At 45.3% G+C, this 25,480-nt stretch overlaps 1 protein-coding gene and 1 long non-coding RNA gene across 2 annotated transcripts in view; one reads left to right on the plus strand and one right to left on the minus strand.

The window, feature by feature from the left end:
* LOC150042077 (uncharacterized) overlaps positions 1 to 25,480 on the plus strand; it is a 78,153-nt gene that overhangs the window by 16,322 nt on the left and 36,351 nt on the right. The gene's annotated exons all lie outside the window — the stretch shown is intronic.
* Positions 2,244 to 17,078, minus strand: LOC150042079 (uncharacterized). Its single transcript, XM_090325160.1, has 8 exons — positions 17,049 to 17,078; positions 11,586 to 11,734; positions 9,972 to 10,162; positions 7,911 to 8,036; positions 7,640 to 7,821; positions 7,193 to 7,299; positions 5,957 to 6,104; positions 2,244 to 2,948 (listed from the first exon to the last, which is right to left on the minus strand). The coding sequence occupies exons 1-8, from the start codon at positions 17,076 to 17,078 to the stop codon at positions 2,244 to 2,246; spliced, it is 1,638 nt and encodes a 545-aa protein (XP_090181286.1).

Raw genomic sequence — 25,480 nt, forward strand, 5'->3', positions numbered from 1 at the left:
CCTGTCCTCGATCATCAAGAGACTCAATTTCCACATGGAACAGGATTCTAGACTCTCCTGCCACGACTGGAAGTTCATGAAAAACTTATAACATTTCCTCTTTGTCTGTAACCAGTTACGTGGGCATGCGTTTCCTGAAATAGGAAAGAATTAGAGAGGAAAAGACATGGAAGCCGGGTAATGGTGCATATGCCTGTAATCCCAGCCACTCCAAAGGCTGAAATCCAGAAGTACACGGTTCAAAGCCCACCTCAGCCCCCCTCCCCAACACTCCATCTCTAAACTCAGCAGAATGAAAAAGGGGTGCGTGGCTCAGGTGGTAGAGCACCTGAGTTAGGCTAGCAGGGGCTCTGAGTTCAAATTCTGATACTCACCCCTCCCTCCAAAATGAATAAATAAAAGTACCACCAAATAAAGCACTTACGTGTACCTTTGTCCTGGTGCTTGCTGGGAGAATCTTTCACACAGTTGCTGCAATCATGCTTTCTACTTTCTTTCTTTTTTTTTTTTCTTTTTTTTTTTTTTTTTGCCAGTCCTGGGCTTGAGCTCAGGGCCTGAGCACTGTCCTTGGACTTTCTCAAGGCTAGAGCTCTACCACTTGAGCCTCCGCACCACTTCTGGCTTTTTTCTATGTATGTGGTACCGAGGAATCAAACCCGGGTCTTCATGCATGCTAGGCAAGCACTTTAACCACTAGGCCAAACTCCCAGCCCCCCATGGTTTCTACTTTCATTACAATACATTTTCCAGTTAGGTCCCTCTTGCATGGAATAGCTGCTTAACTGACTTACTAAGAAATAAAATATATAGAGCAATGCCCATCATATTTCTACAGATATAACTGTATACCTTTGCACTGCTTATGTTCCTATGGCTACAGTAGAATTTGCACACTCCGTTGTTTCTTGTAGTTGTCTATGAACAAATGGGAGATGTCTTCTTATTCAAACTCAGGGAGAAGCTGGGCTTGGTGACGCAAGAGGGTGCCAGGAGTTTGGCCTAGTGGTAGAATGCCTGTCTACCATGTAAAAAGGCTGAGCTTTTTGGCTCAAGGCTGACGCTCTACCACTTGAGCCACACAGCTCCTCTTCCTGCTTTTTGCTGATTCACTGGAGATAAGAGTCTTACACACTTTCCTGTCCAGAGTGGCTTTGAACTGTGATCCTCAGCTGTCAGCCTTCTGTGTGGCTGGGATGACAGGAGTGAGACGTCAACCAGGGCCAGGCTAGACTTCCTGTGTTCAATTAGTGATCTACGCATGAAATTCATAAAATAAATGATGATTTCATAGAACTGTTCCATTTCCTGCCTCAGCGGGTGGCACGTGGGCATCTGATTAAAAAGACCGTGTTGAAGTTTTACGGCTGAAGAAAGGGAAATGACAGGGAGCCTCTTCTTTCCGGCCTTTATGCAGGGCTGAAGGCGTCCCACGAAGTTCACCCACACCTGCTGGCCTTACTGTACCCTCCTGTAGTCACGGCTGGAAACCCAAGGCCCAAGTGGAGCTGTGGCTCAAGAGGTAGAGCACCAGCCTGGAGAGAAAAAGCTCAGGACAGCGCCCAGGCCCTGGGCTCCAGTCCTGGCCAGGGAAGGCGGCAGTTCCTGCAGAATATTCCCAGCTGATGTGGCTGTGGGGACTCAGGCCTTGGGTTCCAGTCCTGGCCAAGGGAGGCAGAAGTTCCTGCAGAATATTCCCAGCTGATGAGGCTGCGGGGACTCAGGCCCTGGGTTCCAGTCCTGGCCAAGGGAGGCAGCAGTTCCTGCAGAATATTCCCAGCTGATGTGGCTGTAGGGACTCAGGCCCTGGGTTCCAGTCCTGGCCAGGTGAGGTGGCATTTCTGCAGAATATTCCCAGCTGACGCGGCTGCGGGGACTCAGGCCCTGGGCTCCAGTCCTGGCCAGGCAATGTGGCATTTCTGCAGAATATTCCCAGCTGACGAGGCTGCGGGGACTCGAGCTCCTGATGCTCGTTTCTTGCCAGGTGGGTTTCAGGCCAGCCTGGGCATAAAGAAGTCTACAAGACTCAGCCTCCACCAAGGGCCTGGGCTGCGGCTCAGAGGACAGAGCTACAGCGTCCCACACAGCTCTCCTCCTGAGATGGGGCCTCGCTCTCCTCTTCCCCAGGCTTTTCTTGAGAACAGACATCTTTCTTCCCTCCACCTCCTCCATGGCCGGGATGTTTTGATTGCTCTGATTGGTGAAGCGGTAGTCAGGCACCGCCCCACGGCTTCTCGGATTGGCTGCTATTTGGCCGGGCCCCGCCCACCCTGGCGGAAGTGGGCGGGCCTTCCTCCGGGGCGGGCTCTCGCTCCCCACGAGGACCGGAAGAGGAAGTGGATTCCTCCCGCGAACAGCCACGGCGTCCTCGGCCCGCCGCCCCTCAGCTCAGCCCGGGCCCCGACCTGACGACCCCGCAGGGGCTGCGGGAAGGGCGCTCGCTCCGCGGTGAGTGTGGACGCTGGGCTGGTGGTCGGGGTTCTCTCGGGGTGAAGCAGGTTCTGGAATGGAGTCCTGAGGGGGGGCGGGGGGGGGGGCGGCGTCCCGGAGCGGCCGGGCTGCAGGACGGAGCCCCGGGCGCCGCGCTGACGTCCCCGGAGGACCGGGCTGGCCGGGCCGGCCTGGGGCCCGCGGGGGCCGGGACGGAGACGCGAGCCGGGCCGGGCGCCCAGGAGACGCCGCGGGGCCCCGGCCGAGAGCCGCCTGGACGTCCTCGTCAGCCTGGAGCCCGGCCTCGTCCACCCGGCCTCGTCCACCCGGCCTCGTCCACCCGGGCCTCGTCCAGCCGGCCTCGTCCAGCCGGGCCTCGTCCACCCGGCCTCGTCCTCCGGGCCTCGTCCTCCGGGCCTCGTCCACCGGGCCTCGTCCAGCCGGGCCTCGTCCACCCGGCCTCGTCCTCCTTCTTTTGTGCCCCAGCTGCCTTTGACCCTTGAACCTCTGATGTCAGCCTCCTAGGTAGCTGGGATTGCAGCCCTGAGCCACTGCACCCAGCTTGTGCCAGAGATTCTTTTGCTCAGGACTTGTGGCTTTTGGTGGCTCACTGGAGACAAGAGTCTCACAGACTTTCACACCTCAGTCATCAGATCTCAGCGTCTTGAGCAGCTAGGATGACAGTGTGAGCCGCCAGCGCCCCGCTCCAGGATGTTTTATTTTAATCAGTATGAATCGTGTTATATTTCCAGCATGGGTTTTATTTCTCACAAATTGACTGTGAGTCCTATGCCAAAGGGACAGTCCTAGCCAACTTGTCCTTTCTATTTTATTGTATGATTTCATTGTCATTGTAAGTATAATCTTGCATCATGTGGAAATTCCCACGAGTACCAAAACAAATTGTACCTTTACAGTCATACCAAACAGCCAGGGTCACCCTTGAATCAAACTCTCTGGATCCATCAGCAAGTGAGCAGGAGGGTGTATTTGTGAGTGTAGAACCTTCTCGGTGTCTGGTCAACCTAGAGTCACAGGACAGGGAATTAGAAGTGTTGAGAGCCAGGAATGATGGAGCCCAGTGTCTGAGGTCACATTACCATGGTGTGTGACCTGTCACCCATCTCATGGCCTAAATACCACTGGAGACATCCCCAAGCCAGCCTTGTCTCAGGAATAGACTTTTAATTGTATTGGGGGCGGGGGGTGATGTGCTAGCCCTGGGGCTTGAATTCAGGGTCTGGACGCTGTCTCTGAGCTGTTCACTCAAGGCTGGTGCTTTACCACTGGAGCCATAGCACCACTTCCAGCTTTCTGGCGGTTCATGGGAGTTAAGAGCCTCACAGACTTTTTTTTTTGGCAGGGTTGGCTTTAAACCCTGATCCTCAGATCTCAGCCTCCTGAGTAGCTGGGATGACAGATGTGAGCCACCAGCGCCCAGCTGTTTTTATTCTATTCATCCCCTAAAACCCAGTGTGGTAACACACGTAAGAATTCCCTTACTTCTCCAAGTGTTAATTCTGCCTTCTGTGGTTTTTCTCTTTCTCAAGATAGATAGGTAGAAACATACATCCATAAATACATAGATGTAGATAAAGGTAGATGAGATATAGACATGACATATATGATTGGACAGACACAAAACGATACTCACATGCATGCATATATACATATGTGCAGACACAGATACATACAGAATACATAGATACAGAGATGCTTGCACCTTTGGTATATGACGGTCAAGTTTGGAGAAATAAAACTCATGGTGGAAATAGTACAAGAGTCACACACACAGACCCACCATACACACAGCTCCAAGTGAACATTTTAGTGAAGATTTGTTTTAGGAAAATAGGAAGAAATGGGAAAGAGCTTACTCTGTGCAGCTTCTTACCCAGGAAAGGAGTTTTGGGGGCTCATAATGGGGATTCTTTTCTGAGCAGGGAGGGTGTTCAGGGTCCTGGAATGTCCAGAAATTTCCCCAGCCGCCCCATAATGTCCAGAGGCCAAGCTGGGTAAGGCACAGCCCCAAATGCAGGATTTTAATCAGATACACATTCCCCGCTCCCCCCCCCACCCCCCCCCCCCCCCGTCCATTCATGGAGATGTGTTAGCTCTTTTACTCTGTTAAAAAGGTAGATTTAGATTGTCATTCTACGACTCCAATTCTTTTTTTTTCTTTTTTTAATGCCAGTCCTGGGGCTTGAACTCAGGGCCTGAGCTTTTTCCTTCAAGGCTGGTGCTCTGCCACCTGAGCCACAGCTCCACTTCTGAGTTTTTGCTGGTACCTTGGAGATACCAGGTCCTTGGACTTTCTTTTCCAGGCTGGCTTTGAACCGTGATTCTCCTATCTAAATACCTTGAGTAGCTGAGATTATAGGCGTGAGCCACTGGCACCTGACACTTGACTTAATTAGGTGTCAAAGTTAGAAGAGATTAGAAGGAGAAGGACAGAAAACAAAGCTAGGGTTTGAAATGACCTCACTTAATTTCCACGTCCAGTGATGGACAGCAAATTAAGAAATCTGTGTGAAGCTTTGTGCTGTAATTTATTTGGTCGAGTGTGACTCAGAAGGATTAGTTCATTGTTAGATGAAGAATTGGAATGAGGGATAAGAGTGAAAAGATGAAAACGATCAAGAAGTGCCATGTCAGGGGCTTGCAACTCACTCTGCCATCCCAGCTAATCAGGAGGCTGAGATTTGAGAATCAAGGTTCCAAGCCAGCCCGGGACAGAAATACATAAACTTCTTATCTCCAACAGACCAGCAGCAAGGCAGAAGTAGAGGTGTGGCTCAAGTGGTAGAGCACCACAAAAGCTCAGGGACAGTGCCCAGGCCCTGAGTTCAAGCCCCAGGACCAACACACACACACACACACAGAAATAATGCCTTGTACTCTTAGGTAGACATGGTGAGTTGAAAGTCTTTTACAACTTCTTGAAGGTAAAGATAATTGTGAAAAAGACAGAACTGAAATGAGTTTCAGGTAGGAAGTGTGTAAATCACCATCTTTTTGGATAGTACAGGCCTTTCAGGGTGGCTGTGTCACCCACATGTGTGACGCATGATTGACTCATTCCTCATGTGCTCTGATATCCCCACCCCTGGAACAGAAGTGAGCAACTTTTCCCTCCAGTAGCATAGCATCACTGTGCCTACCCTGAACTTTATTCATTATATAGCAAATCTATATGGGTGCACTGTTTTTTTGTTTTTTTGTTTTTATTTTTTTTATTGTAATTAGTAAAAGGGTTACATGATATTTGCCAGATAGAAGGTGCATTAATTCACATACATTGATACCCTTTCACATGTCTTGGTACCCATTTCCCTCCCCCCCACCCCCCTTTTTTTTCTTTTTCAATCCTGAGGCTTGAACTCCCTGCCTGGCCACTATCCCTCAGATCTTTGGCTCAAGGCTGGCTTCGAATCCAGGTCCTCAGATGTCAGTCTTTTGCACAGCTGGGATTCTAGGCGTGAGCTATTAGGATTCCAGCTACAAGCAGACAGTATGTAGAGAAAGAGACACGGGGTAGGAGAGAGCTGGAGGCAGCTGGACACTGGACATAGCTGCATGGTTTGCTGCAGATCCACTTTCTCTCTGTGTAGACCCTGGCGCTGCTAATTCCAGCTTCATTCAAATAGGCGCATTCCCTAGTGCCTCGAACTTCCACCCTAGAGTCAAGCACAAACAGGTTCAGTATTTGCATTTGGGTATTTACTTACTTTTGTTCATTTTTCTTTTTGTCAGGTGTGAACTTTGAACTCGGGGCCTGGCCTGCTGTTCCTGAGCTTTTGTGCTCAAGATGCGTCTTGCTCTCCCATTATGAGCCACAGCACCAATTCAGGCCTTTTTTCTTTCTTCTTCTTCTCCTTTTTTCTTTTTTTTCGTGGTTCATGGGAGGTAAGAGTCTCATGGATTTTCCTGCGTAGGCTTGTTTCAAACTCTGATTCTCAGATTTCAGTCTCCTGTGTAGCTAGGATGACAGGTAAGCGTCACCAGCACGCAGCTTGTTGTCTGTAGGGTTTTTTTGCTTTTTCTTTTTTTCATTTTTGGGTCATGGGGCTTGAACTCAGCTGGTTGCTTTCCTTGAGATCTTTGGCTCAAGGCTGCAGCCCTACCCTTGCGCCAAGCCCTACTTTTCCAGCTGGCTTTGAAACTTGATTCTCAGATCTCAGCCTCCTGAGTAGCTAGGATTATAAGTATGAGCCACTGTGCCGAATTTGTTGTCTGTAGTTTTAGGAAAGTAAGAGACTAACAGAAGTTTGACATTGGTGATGAGCACTGCTGACTGAGTTGCGTTTCTTCTCCATTCTCAAAGTCCTGGTATGAATGCCACCTGTCTGTCCATCACCCGTCCATCCCAGTCACACTAACCACGCTTTCATTCATGACCCACGGCCACCTGTGGGCTCCCTAGACGTGACCTTCACTCAGGCTCAACTGTTTCCAAAATGCAGAAAAATAAAACATCAACAACAACAACAAATCCATGGTGGGTTCCAGGACTCACAGCTGTCCATCCAGCTACTCAGGAGGCTGAGATCTGAGGATCACAGTTCAAAGCCAGCCCAGGCAGAAAAGTCCATGAGACTCTAATCTCCAATAAACTCTTTAGCAAAAGCTGTAAGTGGCGCTGTCGCTCAAGTGGTAGAGCACTGGCCTTGAGCAAAACCTCAGGAACAAGGACGTAAGCCCTGAGTTCAAGCGCCATCCCTGGCTCAAAACAAACAAAGAAGCCAAAAGATGGTTGAAAACCTACAAGTTGGTGAAGTTTGTGTTGTCTGCCCACTTCCAGCTGTGCTTTGAGGATTCTCTTCTCAGTCCAATCCAATGATCGTACGAATCTTTGTATCTTTTCAGGAAATTCTGTAATAAAACACAGTGAGTTGAAAATGGGAGTCCTTGACTTTGGATGTATTTTGTTTTTCTGTCAAAGACCGGCTTCAAACTGTGATCTCACATCTCAGCCTCTGAGAAGCTGTGTATTAGGACTAATAATTCTTTTTCTTTTGTCTGTGTTTATGTGCCAATCCGACTTGCACAGTTTGTCTTGGAACTTCAATCCTCCCATCTCAGCCTCCTGGGTAACTGGATGACAGTGTGAGCTCCTGGCGTCCAACCCTTTAACTTCACACAACCTCTCCAAGTCGGGGTGGGGTGTCTTTAGCACGTCACAGAGACCAGGAACCCCAAAAGCATTTCTTACCAGGTCCTGGATGGTGTCAAAGGTGGCCAGATTGGCTCCAAAGGAGGCACAAAAGTCCTGACTGGACGTCCAGTTCCTTCTGGTCTCAGAAAAATAGAAACACTGATTCCCAAAGCCAATCCACTCTCTTGGACAGGAAGAAAACAGGCTGTGCTCCGGAATGCGGCTTTCTGCTTGGTTTCCTAACAGACAATGGATTTGCTTTATAATCAGTCTTCTGTTTTCTGTGCCTGGGGCCTAAGCCACACCTTGGCCATTCAAAGCCACCCACCTGCTAGAATCACCATTAGCACAACTATAGTCCCAAGCAGAACCACAATAGTCCACACACAGCAGTGGAATTTGGTTGGGTTGATAGGCGACAATATTCCTGTGTTTCTTTTCTGGAGCCCCTTCACTGCAAACAGAAAGAGGAGGGTTTGAATCCAAGGGTTTGAATCTATAAGGAAAATAATCCTAGCATTACCTACCTGTTGCTTGTCCTGGCTCAATTACTACCAAAGGCCATCTTGCAATGGTGGAAAAGGAAAGAATGGAGGAGCTGAGCACTGGTGTCTCCTCCTGTAACTCCAGCTACTCAAAGAGGCCGAGATGTGGGGGTGGCAGGCAGGAAAGTCTGGGAGACAGTTTATCTCCAAGGAGCCATGAAAAAGGCAGAAGGAGATCTGTGGCTCCATTGCCAGGGCAGCAGCCTTGAGACAAAGCTTGGAGACAGGATCCAGGTCCTGAGTTCAAACCCCAGCTTGATCATATAATAGTAGATATTATAAATATATGTCATAATGTATGACATATCACATGGACTATTTTAACTGTATACTCTACTGTATTATACTATTATGCTGTATATACTTTTTTTTTCTTTTGTCAGGGAGCTTGAACTCAGGGCCCATGTGCTGTCCCAGAGCTTTTCCCCTCAAGACTAGCACTCTACCACTTTGAGCCTCAGCACCACTTCTGATTTTCTGATGGTTCATTGGAGATGAGAGTCTCATGGACTTTCCTGCCTGGACTGTCTTTGAACTGTGATCCTCAGATCTCACCCTCCTGAGTAGCCAGGATGACAGGTGTGAGCCACCAGCACCCGGCCATATATCCTCATATAGATAGATAGTATATCCATCATAGTATATGTTATTTGAGGCTATATTATATATCATGATATATGATAAGTAGTATATAGTATTTAATACAGCCTATATAATAAAATAAACAGTAAATATTAAGCAAAGTATATGAGATAGTAAATAATTTACTATTTAGTATGATAAATATGCATAAGGTGTATATGTATGTTCTCATATATATATATATGTTAGAATATATATAATACACAATGAGCAATGTTTATTGTAAGTGTTTTATTGTCAAGTTACAGCAGGCAGTTCCAGGCATTATTTCTGGCTAACACCAATGGGCAGCCAGTTTAGAACATGGCAGCTCAGCACAGGGTGCCAACTTACCCAAATCCTGAGCACTTATGCCCGCACACACATATGTCTTGCTTTTTCTCTTGTCCTTGCTCAAGCCCTGTCCTCACAACCAGGTTACTGGAAGATTCTGTTCCCCAGAGGCTCAGTTCAAGGCCAGCACTAGAGCAGGGAGGACAGAATAGCCCACAGAATACTGTGTTTATGAGAACCACAAAAAACTACATTTCCTGCCCCGCTTCCTTCAGATATCAACAGGTGACGTAGTTCAATGGTGTCAACCACTATTTTCCATTGGTTTGTTCTGTGTGTGTGTGTGTAGTTGCTGACGACAGGCAGGCCTCAAGTCTAGTTTCTTGGTGATTTATTAGAGGTAAGGGTCTCTTGGAGTGGCTGGGAAGGTGTCTAGTGGTAGAGTGCTTGCCTAGCAGGCATGAAGCCCTGGGTTTGATTCCTCGGTACCACATACACAGAAAAAGCCAGAAGGGGTGCAATGTATGGATCAAGTGGTAGTGTGCCGGCCTTGGGCCAAGAAGCTCAGGGACAACACTGTGGCCATGAGTTCCCAAGACTGGAAAAAGAAAAGGTCTCATGGACTTTGCTGCCTGGGCTTACTTCAGACTATGATGGTCAGATCTCAGCCTCCTGAGTAGCTGGGAGGACAGGTGTGAGCCACTGGAGTCTGGTCTGAAAGCAAATTCTGCAGAGGTTGCAATGTACATTGCAATTCTGTTCCATTGCAAATGAGGTCAGGTAATAATCTGGGAAAGAGGAAGAAGAAAAAAAAGAGGAAGGAGAGGGATGTTACCTCATCTCAAGGCACACATCCCAGATCTAACCTTCCCTCCCTCCATCCCAGCCTAGCTGCCTTTGTGGGAGACTTCAACCCTAATGCAAGTTACCTGCTGGCCTGCTTTCTGGGTAGTCTGTGGAAGGCAGATCTTTCTGTAACATTTCCAAGGAGGCTTTTATCTTTTTCCTTGCTTGTTCTTTTAGGCAGAACTGGAGCCTGGGATTAAGGAGGTAACCTTGGCCTTCTCCAACATTACCTGACATCTGGTAAACAGATTCTGCCGCCAGCCTTCTGCCTTTCCTGGCTCCAAACAAAAAATAAAAACAAAACAAAAACAAGATTGGAATCAGGATGTGAAATTCAATGGATTAGAAATGAAATGACTGAGGTGTAAGAAAACATGTTAAAATGTCCCAGTATATTTCAATTTAAGCCAGGATGGAATACAAGGGGGATGGTTGAGGGTGGCAGTTAGACTTTTCCACTGAGATCCACTAAAATAATAATAATAATAATGAGAGTCAGACAACTACCAGAGATCCATCATCATCATCATTATGATTATTATCATTATCATTATTGTTTGCCAGTCCTGGGACTTGAACTCATGGCCTAGGCACTGTCCCTCAGCTTTCTCAAGGCTGGAGCTCTACCACTTGAACCACAGCTGTACTTCTTTCTCTTTCTATGCCTGTTGTACTGAGGAATGGAAACCAGGGCTTCATGCATGCTAGGCAAGCTCTCTACCACTAAGCTACCTTCCCAGTTCCCTGAAATCCATTTGTCATATAAGAATAACAATAATGATCTTGGCTCAGGCTGAGATAGGACACTCTAGGGCAGGAAAGATTGGGAAATTCCTTAGTTCCTATTCAGGACCGCCAGAAGTGGAGTGGAGAGAAGTGGTTCAAGTGGTAGGGTGCCAGCCTCCAGTGAAAAAGCTCAGGGACAGCACAGCTAAAACATATTGGAAAGGGAGGAGGGGAATTTGACCTAATGTTAGAGTGCTTGTCTAGTATGCATGAAGACCCGGGTCAATTCTTTGGTAACACATATATTGAAAAACCAAAAAGCCAGAAGTAGTGCTGTGGCTCAGGTGGTAGAGCACTAGCTCTGAGAAAGCTGAGGGATAGGGGCCGGGAGTTTGGCCTAGTGGTAAAGTGCTTGCCTAGCATGCATGAAGACCCGGGTTCGATTCCTTAGTACACACACATTAAAAAAGCCAGAAGTGGTGCTGAGTCTCAAGGGGTAGAGCTCTAGCCTTTAGAAAAATCCAAGGACAATCCTCAGGCCCTGAGCTTCAGCCCAGGACTGGTAAAATAAAGAAAAAAAGAAAAAGCTGAGGGACAGTGCCCAAAAGCCCAAGGACAGTGCTCAGGCCCTGAGCTCAAGCCCCAGGACTGGCAAAAAAAAATTTTGTAAAGAAAGAAAAGCCCACCTTCCCCTCAAGAAGCAAGAAAACAAAGACAAAGAAGAAGCACCAAAAATAAAATAAAAGCAAAAAGTAAACTCCTAAAGCATGAAGGGATAGGAGTATGACCCAAATACTAGAGAAGTGCCCAAGAATGAAAAGAAAAAATTAAAAAAACAAAAAGCAGACACTAACTGCTAGTAACAGACTAGTAAGGCTAGACAGCAGGCAGTCTCTGAAAAGTATTCCTGAAGCCCAAAGCAGAGGAAAATGCTGCAAGCACAGCAGGACTGCAGACAGGGCCACACTTACCCGCCAGAATTCAGTCCCCAGAACCAAAATGCAGTCTCCAGAAGCCTCTGAGCACTGCAGAGTAGAGAAAAGACCACAAGGAAGACGATGATGACGATGACGACGAGGACGACTATGGTGAAGAAGACAATGTAGACCACAAAGAAAAACTGAGTAGAAGAAGGCGGAGTCGCCCCGCCCACCACACTGAACCAAAGCACCAAACCCCAAGCAGGAAATCCACACAGCAGAGCTGCTGCAGTTCAGTATGCAACTTGAACCTGCTGAACCCTAAAAACAGTTACATAGATAATGTGTAAAAAATGCACACACATATATAAATAAAATATATAATACAAATACAATGCATAAATACAAGAGTATACATAATCTATAAAGATACACATTTTGTATATTACATACACATAAATATATGTAACTATAAAATATATAACATAAATGGCATAGTATATAAATATATTTTTTCAACAAGATACAGTTAATAAAAGTCTGGGCTAGGGCCAGGAGTTTGGCCTAGTGGTAGAGTGCTTGCCTAGCATGCATGAAGACCCAGGTTCGATTCCTCGGTACCACATACATAGAAAAAAAGCCGGAAGTGGTGCTGAGGCTCAAGTGGTAGAGCTCTAGCCTTGAGAAAGTCCAAGGACAGTGCTCAGGCCCTGAGCTCAAGCCCAGGACTGGCAAAAAAAACCAGTCTGAGCTATCCTGGAAATGAAACTCATATATATGTAATATATATAACATATAATTATATACATATACCTATATTTTGCCAGTTCTGACACTTGAACTCAGGTCCTGGGCACTGTCCTTGGAATCTTTTTGCTCAAGGCTAGAGCTCCACCACTAAAGCCACAGCACCACTTCCCCCTTTTTCTGAACGTGTGGTACTGAAGAATCAAACCTAGGGCTTCCTGCACGCTAGTCGAGCACTCTACCACTAGGCCACACTGAAGCCCATATATATATATATATATATATATATATATATATATATATATATATATATATTTTAAAGAAGATGCAAACTGTTCATAAGTCTGGGCTACACTGGAGATGTAGTTCATATATATACATAATACATGAATCTGTATGTCTATATTGAAACAAGCAAAGCCTAAGTAACCCTCCAGTCCTAAAAGTAGGGAATAAAAGACAAAGAGATGCAAGTGATTAAAGACATCTGGGCAATGCTGGAGATGTGACATATATATTATAACTACAAATATTACAGATATATATTTTATGGTAGTCTTGGTTCTTGAACTCGGGGCCTGGGCACTGTCCTTGAACACTATTTGCTCAAGGCTAGAGTCTACCACTAGAGCCACAGCACCATTCACAGCTTTTTCTGAATATGTGGTACTGAGGAATCAAACCCAGGGCTGCACTGGACATGTAGCTCATATATTAATATTATGTATAATATATAAATCTATATATATCTAAAACAAGAAGCAAACTGTGAATAAAAGTCTGGAGATGGAGCTCATATGTATACATACATAATATATGAATCTGTGTGTCTAGATTGAAGGAGGCGGGGCTAAGTAACTTCTGGCAGCCATCCAGTTGGCTCTAGTGCTGAAAGCATGGAGGTGAGAGATGCTATTCGCTGAATGCAGATGCCTCAGAGAAACACACATAACACAAGCTAGGGAGGAGCTGAGCATCTGGAGAAGGCAGGGCTGCCATCTTGTCCCCAAGGTGGGGAAAGGTGGACCCCCCTCCCAGGTGTGGGGTGGCACTTGACTGACAGATTCCTAGACCTGACAGTGCAGTGCCTGGGACTGGACTTTCCTGTGACCCCGCCCCTCTCCCCAACCCAGTGTAAGCCCGGACAAGCTTAGATGCCACCAAGCCACAGCCATGTGTCTCCATGTTCCAGTCCTGTCTCCTGGCTGTTCTCTGGTCACCATGGCGTCCTGATCCAGCTCTCCATCAGAGCTGAGTTGGCTTGTTTATTGTTTCTGGCATCTCTGGCCTGTTTCCTAACTGTGTTAAATGTGCTTTCTGGCTGCTGGTCTTTGAGACAGGAGTCTGTCATGTAGTTCCTGGCCTTGTAATAAAAGACTCCCCAGATTCGAACCCTCAGAATGTGGCTTCTCTGATCTGGAAGAAATGGTTTTATTGTCAAGATTCCAAGACTTAAACCTATGAAACAATAGAGTTTTTTTGTATATTTCAACATTCATATATATATATATATATATATATATATATGTATTTGCCAATACTGGTGCTGAACTCTGACTAAGCACAATCATTGGGCTTTCTCAAGGCTAGATCTCTACCACTTGAGCCACAGCACCACTTCTGGGTTTTTCTGTGTATATAGTACTGAGGAACGGAACCGGGGTCTTCATGCATGCTAGGTGGGCTCCATTAGGCCAACTCCCGGCTCCAACATTTATAAATTTTGTAGTCTAGAATGATGATGCTTAGAATTATAGAAGTAAAAATGTGCAGCCAGGAGCGTGGCCTAATTTTTTTTATATATTTCCACATTCATAATTTCTTTTCTTTTTTCTTTTTTTGCCAGTCCTGGTGCTCGAACTCAGGGCCTGAGCACTGTCCGTGGGCTTTCTCAAGGCCAGAGCTCTACCACTTGAGCCACAGAACCACTTCTGGCTTTTTCTGTGTATGTGGTACTGAGGAATTGAGCCCAGAGCTTTGTGCACTTAATATGATTTTTTTCTAAGTCTTTCCATTTCCTTACAAATGGGGCGATGTTGTTCTTTCTGATAGCAGCATAGAATTCCATTGAGTATAAATACCACATCTTGTTGACCCACTCATCAACTGAAGGACATCTGGGTTGGTTCCATATCTTTGCTATGATAAATAGTGCTGCAATGAACATCATTGTGCTAGTGGCTTTGCTATGTCCTTGTTTCTGGATGATTGGGTAAATTCCAAGTAGTGGAATTGCTGGGTCATAGGGGAGCTCTATGTTTAGTCTTTTGAGGAGCTGCCACACTGCTTTCTATAGTGGTTGAACGAGTTTGCACTCCCACCAACAGTGTAGGAGGGATCCCTCCTGGCCACATCCCCTCCAGCATCTGTTGTCATTCGTTTTCCTGATCCTGGCCATTCTAGCTGGAGTGAGGTGGAATCTTAGAGTTGTTTTGATTTGCATTTCTTTTATGACCAGAGATGTTGAGCATTTCTTCATGGGTCTCTAGGCCATTTTTGTTTCTTCTTCAGAGAAGACTCTCTTTAAGTCTTTGGCCCATCTTTTAATAGGATGTTTGTTTCTTTGGAGATTAGTTTTGAAGTGATTCAATTTTTTGAGCTGTTGATATATTTTAGATATGAGGCCTTTGTCCATTGTAGGGTTGGTGAAGATCTTCTCCCATTCTGTAGGCTTCCTAATTAATTTAGTAGCTATGTCCTTTGCCACACAGAAGCTCTGCAGTTTAATGCAGTCCCACTTATCCAGCCTTTCTCTGATTTGCTGTGTTTCTTGGTCCTTATTGAGAAAGTTTCGACCTGTGCCAAGGAGGCCTGGTGTGTCTCCTATTCCTTCATGTAAAGTTTTCAGTGTGTTGGCTTTTACCTCGAGGTCTTTGAGCCATTTGGAGTTAATTCTAGTGCAGGGTGACAAAGAAGGATCCAACTTTAGTTTTCTGCAGGTGAAGATAAGCTTCTTTTTTATGGCAGGGTGCAATCTTTCCAGGAAGCTTGGAAAGCAACACCAGCCGTAATTAAAGCAAAGATAAAGCACCTGGCCTTGCATAACATTGAAGCCAGAACCCCTGCCTTTACCCTAAACACCCCAACAGCCAAGGAGCTGTGTGGCTCTGGGATATTTCCAGGTCTCTGTCTCTCTCTGTCTGTCTGTCTCTGTCTCTCTCTCTGTGTTTCTCTCTGTCTCTCTGTCTCTGTCTGTCTCTCTCTCTCTGTCTCTCTCTCTCTCTGTCTATTACCCTATGTGAACACCCACACTGTTAGAATGTGCCACTTCCCTTCTGTTTGTCTGCCTTTTGTCTATTTGTCTCACTCCTGCCAAGTTTTCCTACCATTGTGATTTGTCCAGAATTTCAAATTCTGCCACCTATGTAAAGAACCCTAAGTGAACAGTTCCTATATTTTAAAGGCACCTCCATCTGGTGACAACATCCTGAGTTCAAATCGTGCTACAGTAAAAGAAAAAAAAAGAGCCGGGCTGGGAGTTTGGCCTAGTGGTAGAGTGCTCGCCTAGCATGCATGAACTCTGGGTTCGTTCCCTCAGTGTTACATACATAGAAAAATTCTGACATGGTGCTATGACGTAAGTAGTTGTGCGCTAGCCTTGAAAAATTCCAAGGACAGTGCTCTGGCCCTGAGTTCAAGCCCCAGGACTGGAGGGAGAAAAAAAAAAAAAACCAAGGCAGCCAGCATGGTGGCTCATGTCCGTAATCCTAGTTATACTCAAGATCGAGATCTGAGGATGGCAGTTCAAATTCCGCTTGGACAGGAAAAACAAGTCCAGGAGACTTTTAGCTCAACTTAACAAATAAACAAAGAGGGAACAGCTTTGAACAAAAACAACAACAGAAGAAAGCTCAGGAGTCAGGCATGGTGGCTCGAGGCTGTCATCCTAGTAGTAAGGAGGCCGAGATGTGAGGATCACAGTTCAAACTCAGCCTGCGCACTGAAGCCCATGAGAACCTTATCTCCAATTAACCACTAGAAACCCAGAAATGCTACTGTGGCTCAAGTGGTAGAGCACCAGTCTTGAGTAAAAGAGCTCAGGCCCAGAGTTCAAGCCCCACAAGGGACCAAAACAAACAAACAACAACAACAACAAAAAACAAGCCCAGAAACAGCCATGAAGTCCTGAGTTCAAACTTTCTGGGATTTGTCGTCTACTCTTTTGGGCCTCAAATTCTGGCAACCCCAGACTTGGTGATGCTTGTAAAGCAAACACATAGCCATAAAGCTCAAGTATATTGGCATTTACACGGATTGTAATTACTGAAAAAGTACACAAAACCCCACAAAGAACAAACACTGCCTGCTCTTGGTGTTCCGAACTGTTGGGAGCCGAGTGCAGGGTCAGGCTGGCCCATGAATCTGCATCATTAAATATGATAACCACACAAAGAAATGAGCGCCATGCCTCACGTTGAGCTATATTGTCGGTATTGGGAATCACTTTCTGCTGAGACTTGATTACCATTGGGTACGAATGTGTTATTGCTTTATCACTCTGCTGAGACCTAGAGTGAGAATAAACATGTGGACCTCCCCGCCCTGCCCACCTTTGTGCTGATAGGCTCGTGCAGAGCAAAGACAAAAACACCTAGCTTTGAATAACTGAAGCCAGACACCCCTGCCTTTACCACAGAAATACCCAACACCCCAAGAAGTCCTGCCTCTCTCCCCCTGTGTCTCTGTCTCTATTTCCCTGTGAGAACACCCCCACTCTGCCACAGCCTGCCCACACCTTTCTGTGTGTCAGTTTTGGGGTCTGCTTACCTGCAAGTTTACTTCATCAAACCCTGCCATGTTTTCTTACCATGGTGACTTGTCCAGAAATTCCTCATTGTGCCATCAAAGTCAATCACCCTCCGTGAAGAGTTCCCACATTTAAAAAGGAAAACTTCAGGGCTGGGAGTTTGGCCTAGTGGTAGAGTGCTTGCCTAGCATGCACAAAGACCCAGGTTCGATTCCTCACTACCACATACATAGAAAAAGCTGGAAGTGGTGCTATGGTTCAAGTGGTAGAGCTCTAACCTTGAGAAAGTCCAAGGACAGTGCTCAGGCCCTGAGTTTAAGCCCCAGGACTGGCCAAGAAAAAAGGAAAACTTAACTAAACCTCGCTCATCCTGTAGGCCTCCTGGATTTTGTAGGTTCTGGCATCTAGAGTCTTGGGGCTCAACACCCCACTTTGGAAGTGCTTTAAAAGTTGGGGGGTCACCCACTGTCCCAGACCCTTTTCTATTTCTAGTGATTCTTATTTATTTCTATGCTTTCTATATCCTTATTTTTCTATTTTTTCTTCTATTCAGTTTTCCCTAGGAAGCCTTTGGTTTTCAAGCAACCCCAGTAGGTGGGCCACAGGATTTCAACCCCCCATTTTGCCCTCATCAGATATGGGAGTGTGGGAGGGGGTCCCCTTAGCCCTGGCCCCACAGGAGACCTCAGGTCCAGCCCAGCTCTAAACTAAAGAAACTGTCAGTATTAAGGTCCATTTCTTGGGGAGGAAGTGGAGGAAATTGTAGCAATCTGACTAAATAACAACCCATCTTAGACAAGCAAGTAGAGTCTCAGAGAGGCCTCCCTTCCTGGGGACAATCTGTTAGATCAGATTATCTGCCCCCCATCCCCCAATCACCACCTCATCCCCCCCATTGGAGAGCAGAACTTGGGGAGTCAGGAAACCTGTCTCCTGGTCTGGGAGTCTAGGAGATAAGCCCTATTATTTATTTACTCCTTTCTTCAATTAATTTTTGCCCAAGAATAATCCAGGACCTTTTTTTGTACAGAGCAGCGATTCTGCATACTACAGTAGAGGGACAGTTATTCTGCACAATATGGTTAATTTTTTTTAATAGCAGTGTAGCCATTGGAGTGCTGGTGAACTATCACCATTGTTCTTAGAAACAACTAAAAATGGAATTTCATAACTTTCAGAATACAGGCAACTGTGAGCACTAGGGAAGTCCCCACTTGCCACGTGTTATTTTTTTACTTCCCTTCAAAAGTTGTGGACCAGGATATTTCTTTGCAATTCATGCAGTATGTCATGTCTGTCTTTGTTAAAGAGAACAAAACTGGCAGCTAGAATCATTTCCTCCTCTTGTAATGGTGTAAACGAGTTAGCTTTATTAGTTCCAAAGTTTAGTATTGTCAATATTATTTACAATGCCAATATTATTCTAACGACTGAAGCTAAACGTTTTCCAACTAGCCCTACCATCAAGCTCTGCAGCCATATAACTTGGTTTGAATTAGTCCTTGTTCTGCTTCTTTCTTGGAAACCTGGGAAACAGGTCAGGAGACAGGTCAGAAGCCATTTGGTGGCAGGAGTTGCCTCTTGGGTGCTTCAGGTGAGAACTGGACAAGCAAGTTCAGTCATTTAATGACTACAGGCCAGGCTGCACGAAATCATAGAAGAGTAGAACAATTCAGACTTTTTCTGGAAGAGGATATGGCTGGTTACCTTCTGAAAATACCTAGTCATACACAGCCAGCATCTTACAAGTGTGAGTCCAAGAGCAAAACAGATTCATGTCTGCAGAGCTTTATGGTAGGGGCTAGCTGGAAAACTTTTAGCCTCAATCCATAGAATAATATGGGCAATATAAACAATATTGGTAATATTAAAAATTGGAAAAAATTAAAACGATAACCCCATTTCATTTTCCCCCTTTTTTGTCAGACATCAAATCTTTGATGTTTGGGGCTCTTCAATTAGAGGCAAATATTGAGAACACAAGACCATGAGGGTTTTTTTTAATTAAAGAATTTATTAACATTGATTTTTACATCACATTTCAAATGACATGTTTAACAAACGAGTGTTCAAGAAGGGAATCTCTATATATAATCACTGGCACTTGGATTTTAGAACATAATTAAAATTAGGCGAGGGTTTATATGCCATAGATACATCTTAATCTATGTAATAAAACATTATGTCTATAGAGTCATAAATTTTTATGACTATGTAGTTGTGTTTATATTTCCAGTTCCATGTCCATATCACTGGGTATGTAAATATTGAGTCCTCGCTCTTGTACTGTTTGGATCTAATAGCCACATATTAAGGATACCTTGTGCCTTTTGTTTCTTTGGTCTTGTCTCACTCAACATGATTCGCTCTAGATTCCTCCATTTCCACAAGAATGCCATTATTTTATCTTGTCTGTTGGCTATGTAGAATTCCATTGTGTATATATACCACATTTTCTGTATCCATTCATCTGCAGTAGGGCATCTGGATTGTTTCCATCGCCTGGCTATTGTGAATAGTGCAGAGATGAACATGGCTGAGCAGGTGTCTTTATAATATCCTGGGTTACGATGTTCAGGATAGATGCCCAGAAGTGGTATGACAGGATCATAGAGAAGGTCAATTTTTAGTTTTTTAAGAAAACTCCACACTGCTTTCCAGATTGGCCGAACTAGTTTACATTCCCACCAGCAGTGCAGTAGAGTTCCTTTTTCTCCACAACCCCACCAGCAACTGTCATTGTCTGAGCTCAAAATCTTGGTCATTCTTGTTGGGGTAAGGTGGTATCTTAGGGTTGTTTTTATTTGCATTTCCTTTATGACCATGGATGATGAACATTTTCTCATATGTTTTTCTGCCATTTTAATCTCTTCTTTTGCTAAGTCTCTCTTTAGTTCCCTTGCCCATTTAGTGAATGGTTTGTTGGGTTTGCGGGCGGGTGGGGGCATTAGTTTCTTGAGTTCCCTGTAGATACTGGACATTAAGCATTTGTCTGATGTATTATAGGTAAATATCTTTTTCCAGTTGGTTGGCTATCTTTCTATGTTAGTGGCTATGCTTTTATCTGTGCAGAAACTTTTTATTTTTAGGTAGTCCCATTTATGGAGTCTCTCTCAAACCTGTTGTGACCCTGGGATTCTGTTCAGGAATCTTTTGCCTGTGCCTGTGAGTTCCAGTGTCTCTCCTACTCTATCATGTAGCAGTTTCACTGTTTCTGGTCTGACGTTGAGGTCTTTGATCCACTTTGAGTGAATGCTTGTGCATGGCGAAAGACTACGGTCAATTTTTAGTTTCCTGCATGTGGCTAGCCAGTTTTGCCAACACCAATAATTGAATAGATTGTGTTTGTTCCACTGTATATCTTTGGCTCCTTTGTCAAATACAAGTTGCCTATAGGTCTGTGATTCTATTTCAGGGTCTTCTATTCTGTTCCATTTGCCCCGGCCTGTAGGGTGAGTCAACTAGAGCTCGAGGAGGAGCAGACCTGAATGAGAGAGACAAACAGACACCAGAAAGGAGACCAAGACAGTATTCTGATCAAGATCTCAATCGTTATTTTTGCACAGCAGAATATATACGTTTAGCAAAAGGGTGATTGACGCAAGCAGGTTGCCTAGTGATATTGTGTAGTAACCATCTCTATACAACATGTACCTGAAACAAACCTGGGGAGGGGGTCAGGAGTTGGTCAAAGTGTTCTGCCAAACAGGATACATAAATCAAGTTCTTTATGCTTAACAGAATATTGCAGTTGGGTCATCATGGAAGGGGTAGTAGAAACAATAAGCAATTCTTTCAAATTACAGACAGAGTCTTACAGTTACTAAGGTCTTTCAGTTTACAGAAACTTATAGTTTCTGGATGGCATAGTAACAGCTATTTGGTTCCCAGCACCATTGATCTTCTGGTCTGTTTTTGTGCCAATACCATGCGGTTTTTGTTATTACGGCTCTACAGTAGAGTTTGAAGTCTAGTATTGTAATACCACCAGCATCCTACCACAGATGACATGATCCTCTACTTGAGTGACCCCAGAAGCTCCACTCCCAAACTCCTAGAATTAATAAACTACTTTAGCAAAGAGGCAGGATACAAAATTAACCTTCAGAAGTCAGAAGCCTAGGCTGGGAGTTTGGCCTAGTGGTTAAAGTGCTTGCCTAGCATGCATGAAGACCTGGGTTCGATTCCTCGGTACCTCATATAGAAAAAAGCTGGAAGTGGTGCTGAGGCTCAAGTGATAGAGCCTTGAGAAAGTCCAAGGACAGTGCTCAGGCCCTGAGCTCTAGCCCAGGACTGGCAAAAAAAAAAGTCAGAAGCCTTCTTGTACACCAACAATACACAAACAGAAGGCCAAATCAAGAAAATGATCCCATCCACAATAGCCCCCAAAAGAATAAAATACTTAGGAATTAACTTAACCAAAGATGTAAAGAAATTATTTAATGAAAACTATAAAAGCCTTACGAACGAAATTAAAGAGGACACCAGGAAATGGAAAGACATCCCATGCTCATGGCTAGGGAGAACCAACATAGTGAAAATGGCTATACTGCCAAAATTGATATACAAATTCAATGAAATCCCCATCAAAATCCCAAAGACATTCTTTACTGAAATAGAAGATAAAATCCAAAGATTCATATGAAACAAGAAAAGACCTAGAATAGCCAAGACAATTCCAGGCAAAAAGACCATGAGTTTTACAGAATTACTGTGGCCCTGGATATAGCAAATAGTGTGCCAGTGACTCAGAGTTCAACAGTAATTCCTACAAGAGCAGCATCAAGACACAGACCAGGGCTGGAAGCACCAGGCTTCTCCTATAATTATAGAGGCGCCTTCTGTTAGAAAGAGCAGGTCTAGTCCTCTTCCATGTTGGAGGGCTACCTCAGCTTGGAATCTACCCACCTTTGAAGTGGTGAACAGAGCTTTGGAGAAAGAGGGAAGTCTCGCTTAGCTTGTGGCATGCTCTAGGACACAGGCCTCTGCATACTGGGAAGTGAAAATGTCTACAGCCAGGCAGGTGGGGAGGCCTGAAGTGCAAGAGAACCAAGCATTTTCTAGCTCTGGCTAAGTTTTGTTAATAAGCCTGTGCATTGTACTCACCATCGCCACTTCTTGAGAAGGGTGACCGCCCTCGGGGGCTGAAACTACTGGCTTCAGTAGAAAGTTGTAATTCCTTCTTTTTCTTGGGAAGAGGTTGGCTGCTGGGCTAACGCTGATCCTCATTCTGTTTCCCATATTTGTCATTCTCAGACTGATGGCGTTTATTATTATTATTATTATTATTATTATCAGTCCTCCCTCAACCCCAAACAAATTCCATAAGACCATTTGAATGATCCTGACAGGCTGATCTTTAGTGGATTTCTTGGATCACACTGAGGTGTCCATTTTCCCGAGAGTGTGAAAGTCCAGGATCCTCCCCCACTGTGCTCAGCTGGGAGTGGAGAATCCAGTAGCTCTTTCCACCACCTTCACAGAGGCTGGGCTGAGAATCCCAGCTGAGCCCAAACTGGGCTCGGGTGTGGGGCTCTGGTGACAGCGAATACACATTTGGGTGCCAGGGCACTGGAAACCCGACGTTGACCGTGTCTCAAAGTCAATTTGTAAGGCCTGCAAGGTCTGGAGTCAGTCGTGGGCAGCAAGCTCAGCTAGCTCAGCTTCCCAGTTTTAGGGGACAGCTAAGAGCTCCTTCAGATGCCTCCTCCTGGATCTGTGTCTGGACATGGGGATAATAGGCCTGGGGTCAACCATTGTCAGCAGACCTGGGCACGCAGCATTCTTTGGCTCCCAGTTCTGCACCCAATAAGACCTCCACCATTGGGAAATAGGCATCAAAGCATGGCCAGCCTTCAGGTGGACGTAAAGGAAAGTTCCACCTCAGTGTTACCAACCCTAAGCCTGTTTATATTATAACTAACTCAATTCCATACCAACTCAACATGTAACTTCCATTCTGAAGACACACTCAAACTTCCTGGGATTTGTCTTCCTCCCTTTGCCTCTGGGGTGGTCTGGGTAAATGAAGGGGCAGCAGAGACCATTCCCTCTTCTGGGCTTAAACACCTGCACGAAGGTGATTGTGCCTGTGCAGTTGAACCTGCAGATGGTGATGGAATCACAGTCTCCAGAAGCTGTACGTATTTCTCTTCTCCTGTCTATAAAAAACCCCAATTTGCTTAAGTTTCAGTTAAGCTTCTCAAGTCCCAACCAGGGGTTTGCCCCGAGTGGACCCTAATACACTTTCCTTTGTCTCCACTTTCCCCTCTTTCTCAAACCCTTACACCAACATTCTAAGAGAATCCGTATTTCTCAGATGCTTTCTTATCCAGAGGAGACCATTTTTCTGCTTCCTCAGTTCCTTTCCCTAGGTTTTCATGACTACTCTCCCTCTTTCTTTTACATTTCCCATAATCCTCATTTGCACTCAGCATCTCTCCCCTCCAGGCTTTTCAGCACTGGGTGCAGAATTCCCCTCCCCCAGCCAGAGGCACCAGCACAGCTGCAAAACCTACTTAGGTTCAACTCCTTCCTCCCGTCCCTCCTCACATGAAATCATACTATTGGTTTCTCTGGAAGAGAGCTGAATGTGTGCCTGAGCCTTTTCCTCCTGTGAGGTAAGGTGTCTCCAGAAATTACAGTTGACCCCAGACAACTAGCAACTATAATCAAGGGACTTTGAACTTAGCACAGAAAAGAATGTTCCACCACCAAGGTCTTCCTTCTGGTAGAATCAAAGCTACTGCAGGGTGGTGGAAGCAGGCAGGAAATGGTGGGTTGCCACAGCCTTGTTTCTCAGCAGAGCCCATGGAATGTCACACCTCCTGCTGAGTTGCCTGCAAATTTCTGCCCAGACTGGTTAAAGAAGCTGAACCTAAGGCCTGACTTTCGTGAAATATCCCAGTGATTTCCCCTTGCTTTCTCTAAGTACACTGGTTTCTGCAGGCTGGCACCCCAATTGTTTGGAAAACAATATAAAGCCAAGACCTTAAAGTAATTTACCAGGGTGACAACTTTGAGGACGCAAATTTAAAAAAAAAATCAGGCTAGGATTTTCTGGGCAGGCACAGAAGTTTGGACTTGTAACGTTTCCACACAAGTGCAATCTTCCTCTTGCACACTTACTGTTTCCCGTGCCTCTTTAATTTCTCCTGCCTCATTTCTGAAGATGACTCTGGTCTCTTGATCTTCAGGGGTTTATAGGACTATTTCCATTTTCTGGAACTTCTTCACGTTGACTCAGGGGCATTGACTGTATTCTTAGCCAGGGACCCTAAAAGCTTAGCCTATTTTACCAAGAGGGTTGCCAAGATTAGATATCATAGCAATATTTTCCTCCAAGCTGGAGATCATACACACCATTTACCATCTGCACAGGCCTTTTCTTCAGCTACCATGGTGCAGCTTGCTTACCACTTGTTTGCAAAGGCATTTTCTTGATTGTCTGGGGAACTTGATCTCTGTGACTCTAACAACATCTAAGTTAACTCTGCAGGCCTTTAGACAGATCTCAATAGGAAATGGGTGAAAAAAGAAAATTCATGAGAACTGTCAGCATAAACTGTCAGATTAAAGAAAGAGAGTTATCAGAGAAACCTCAGGCAAACAGCCCAACAACTTAGCAGGAAACCCCAACAAAAGAATTTGGAGAATGACGTTATACCAAGATCATATGGTCCACTTGTTCTAAAAATAAACCAAAAAATATGTTCTAAGTTCCACTTCCGCATCCTACTTGCTGACATGGTCACATCAATTTTGACGTTTATAGTGATTGCCATATAGAGATTAGGCCTCAGAACTCGGATGGCAGTGTGTCTATATGTGGTCTTTGTCTTTATAAACCCCCACTTTGTGAATTCGGGGCTGCTCACTTCTCAGTTGAGTTACCCCAGCCAGTCAGCTCAATTAACCACGAGACAGAGTTTGTGACTTTCTTTCTTTCTTTCTTTCTTTCTTTCTTTCTTTCTTTCTTTCTTTCTTTCTTCCTTTCTTTCTTCCTTTCTTTCTTCCTTTCTTGCTTTCTTTTTTCTTTTTTGCTAGTCCTGGGGGTTGAACTTTGGGCCTGAGCTTTTTCCTTGGGATTTCTCAAGACTAGAGCTCTACCGCTTGAGCTGTAGCACCTCTTCCAGCCTTTTCTATGTGGTACTGAGGAACCGAACCTGGGTTTCCATGCATGCTAGGCAAGCCCTCTACCACTAGGCCAAACTCCCAGCCCACAGTTTGTGATTTAATAAGGTCCCAACCCACTGAAAATAGGAACAGGATCTCAAGTCCAGGAAAACCCACGAGTCTCTCATCTCCATTGAAACGACCAGAAAACCAGAAGAGGTGCTGTGGCTCAAGTGGTACAGCGCCCACCTTGAGCACAAACTGCTCAGGGACAGCGGCCTAGGCCCTGAGTTTAAGCCCCAGGGTGGGAAACAAACAAAAAAAACAACCAACCATG

This window comes from Megascapheus bottae, chromosome 37 (assembly GCF_031878675.1).
Source record: "Megascapheus bottae isolate mThoBot1 chromosome 37, mThoBot2.hap1, whole genome shotgun sequence".
Taxonomy (NCBI): Eukaryota; Metazoa; Chordata; class Mammalia; order Rodentia; family Geomyidae; genus Megascapheus; species Megascapheus bottae.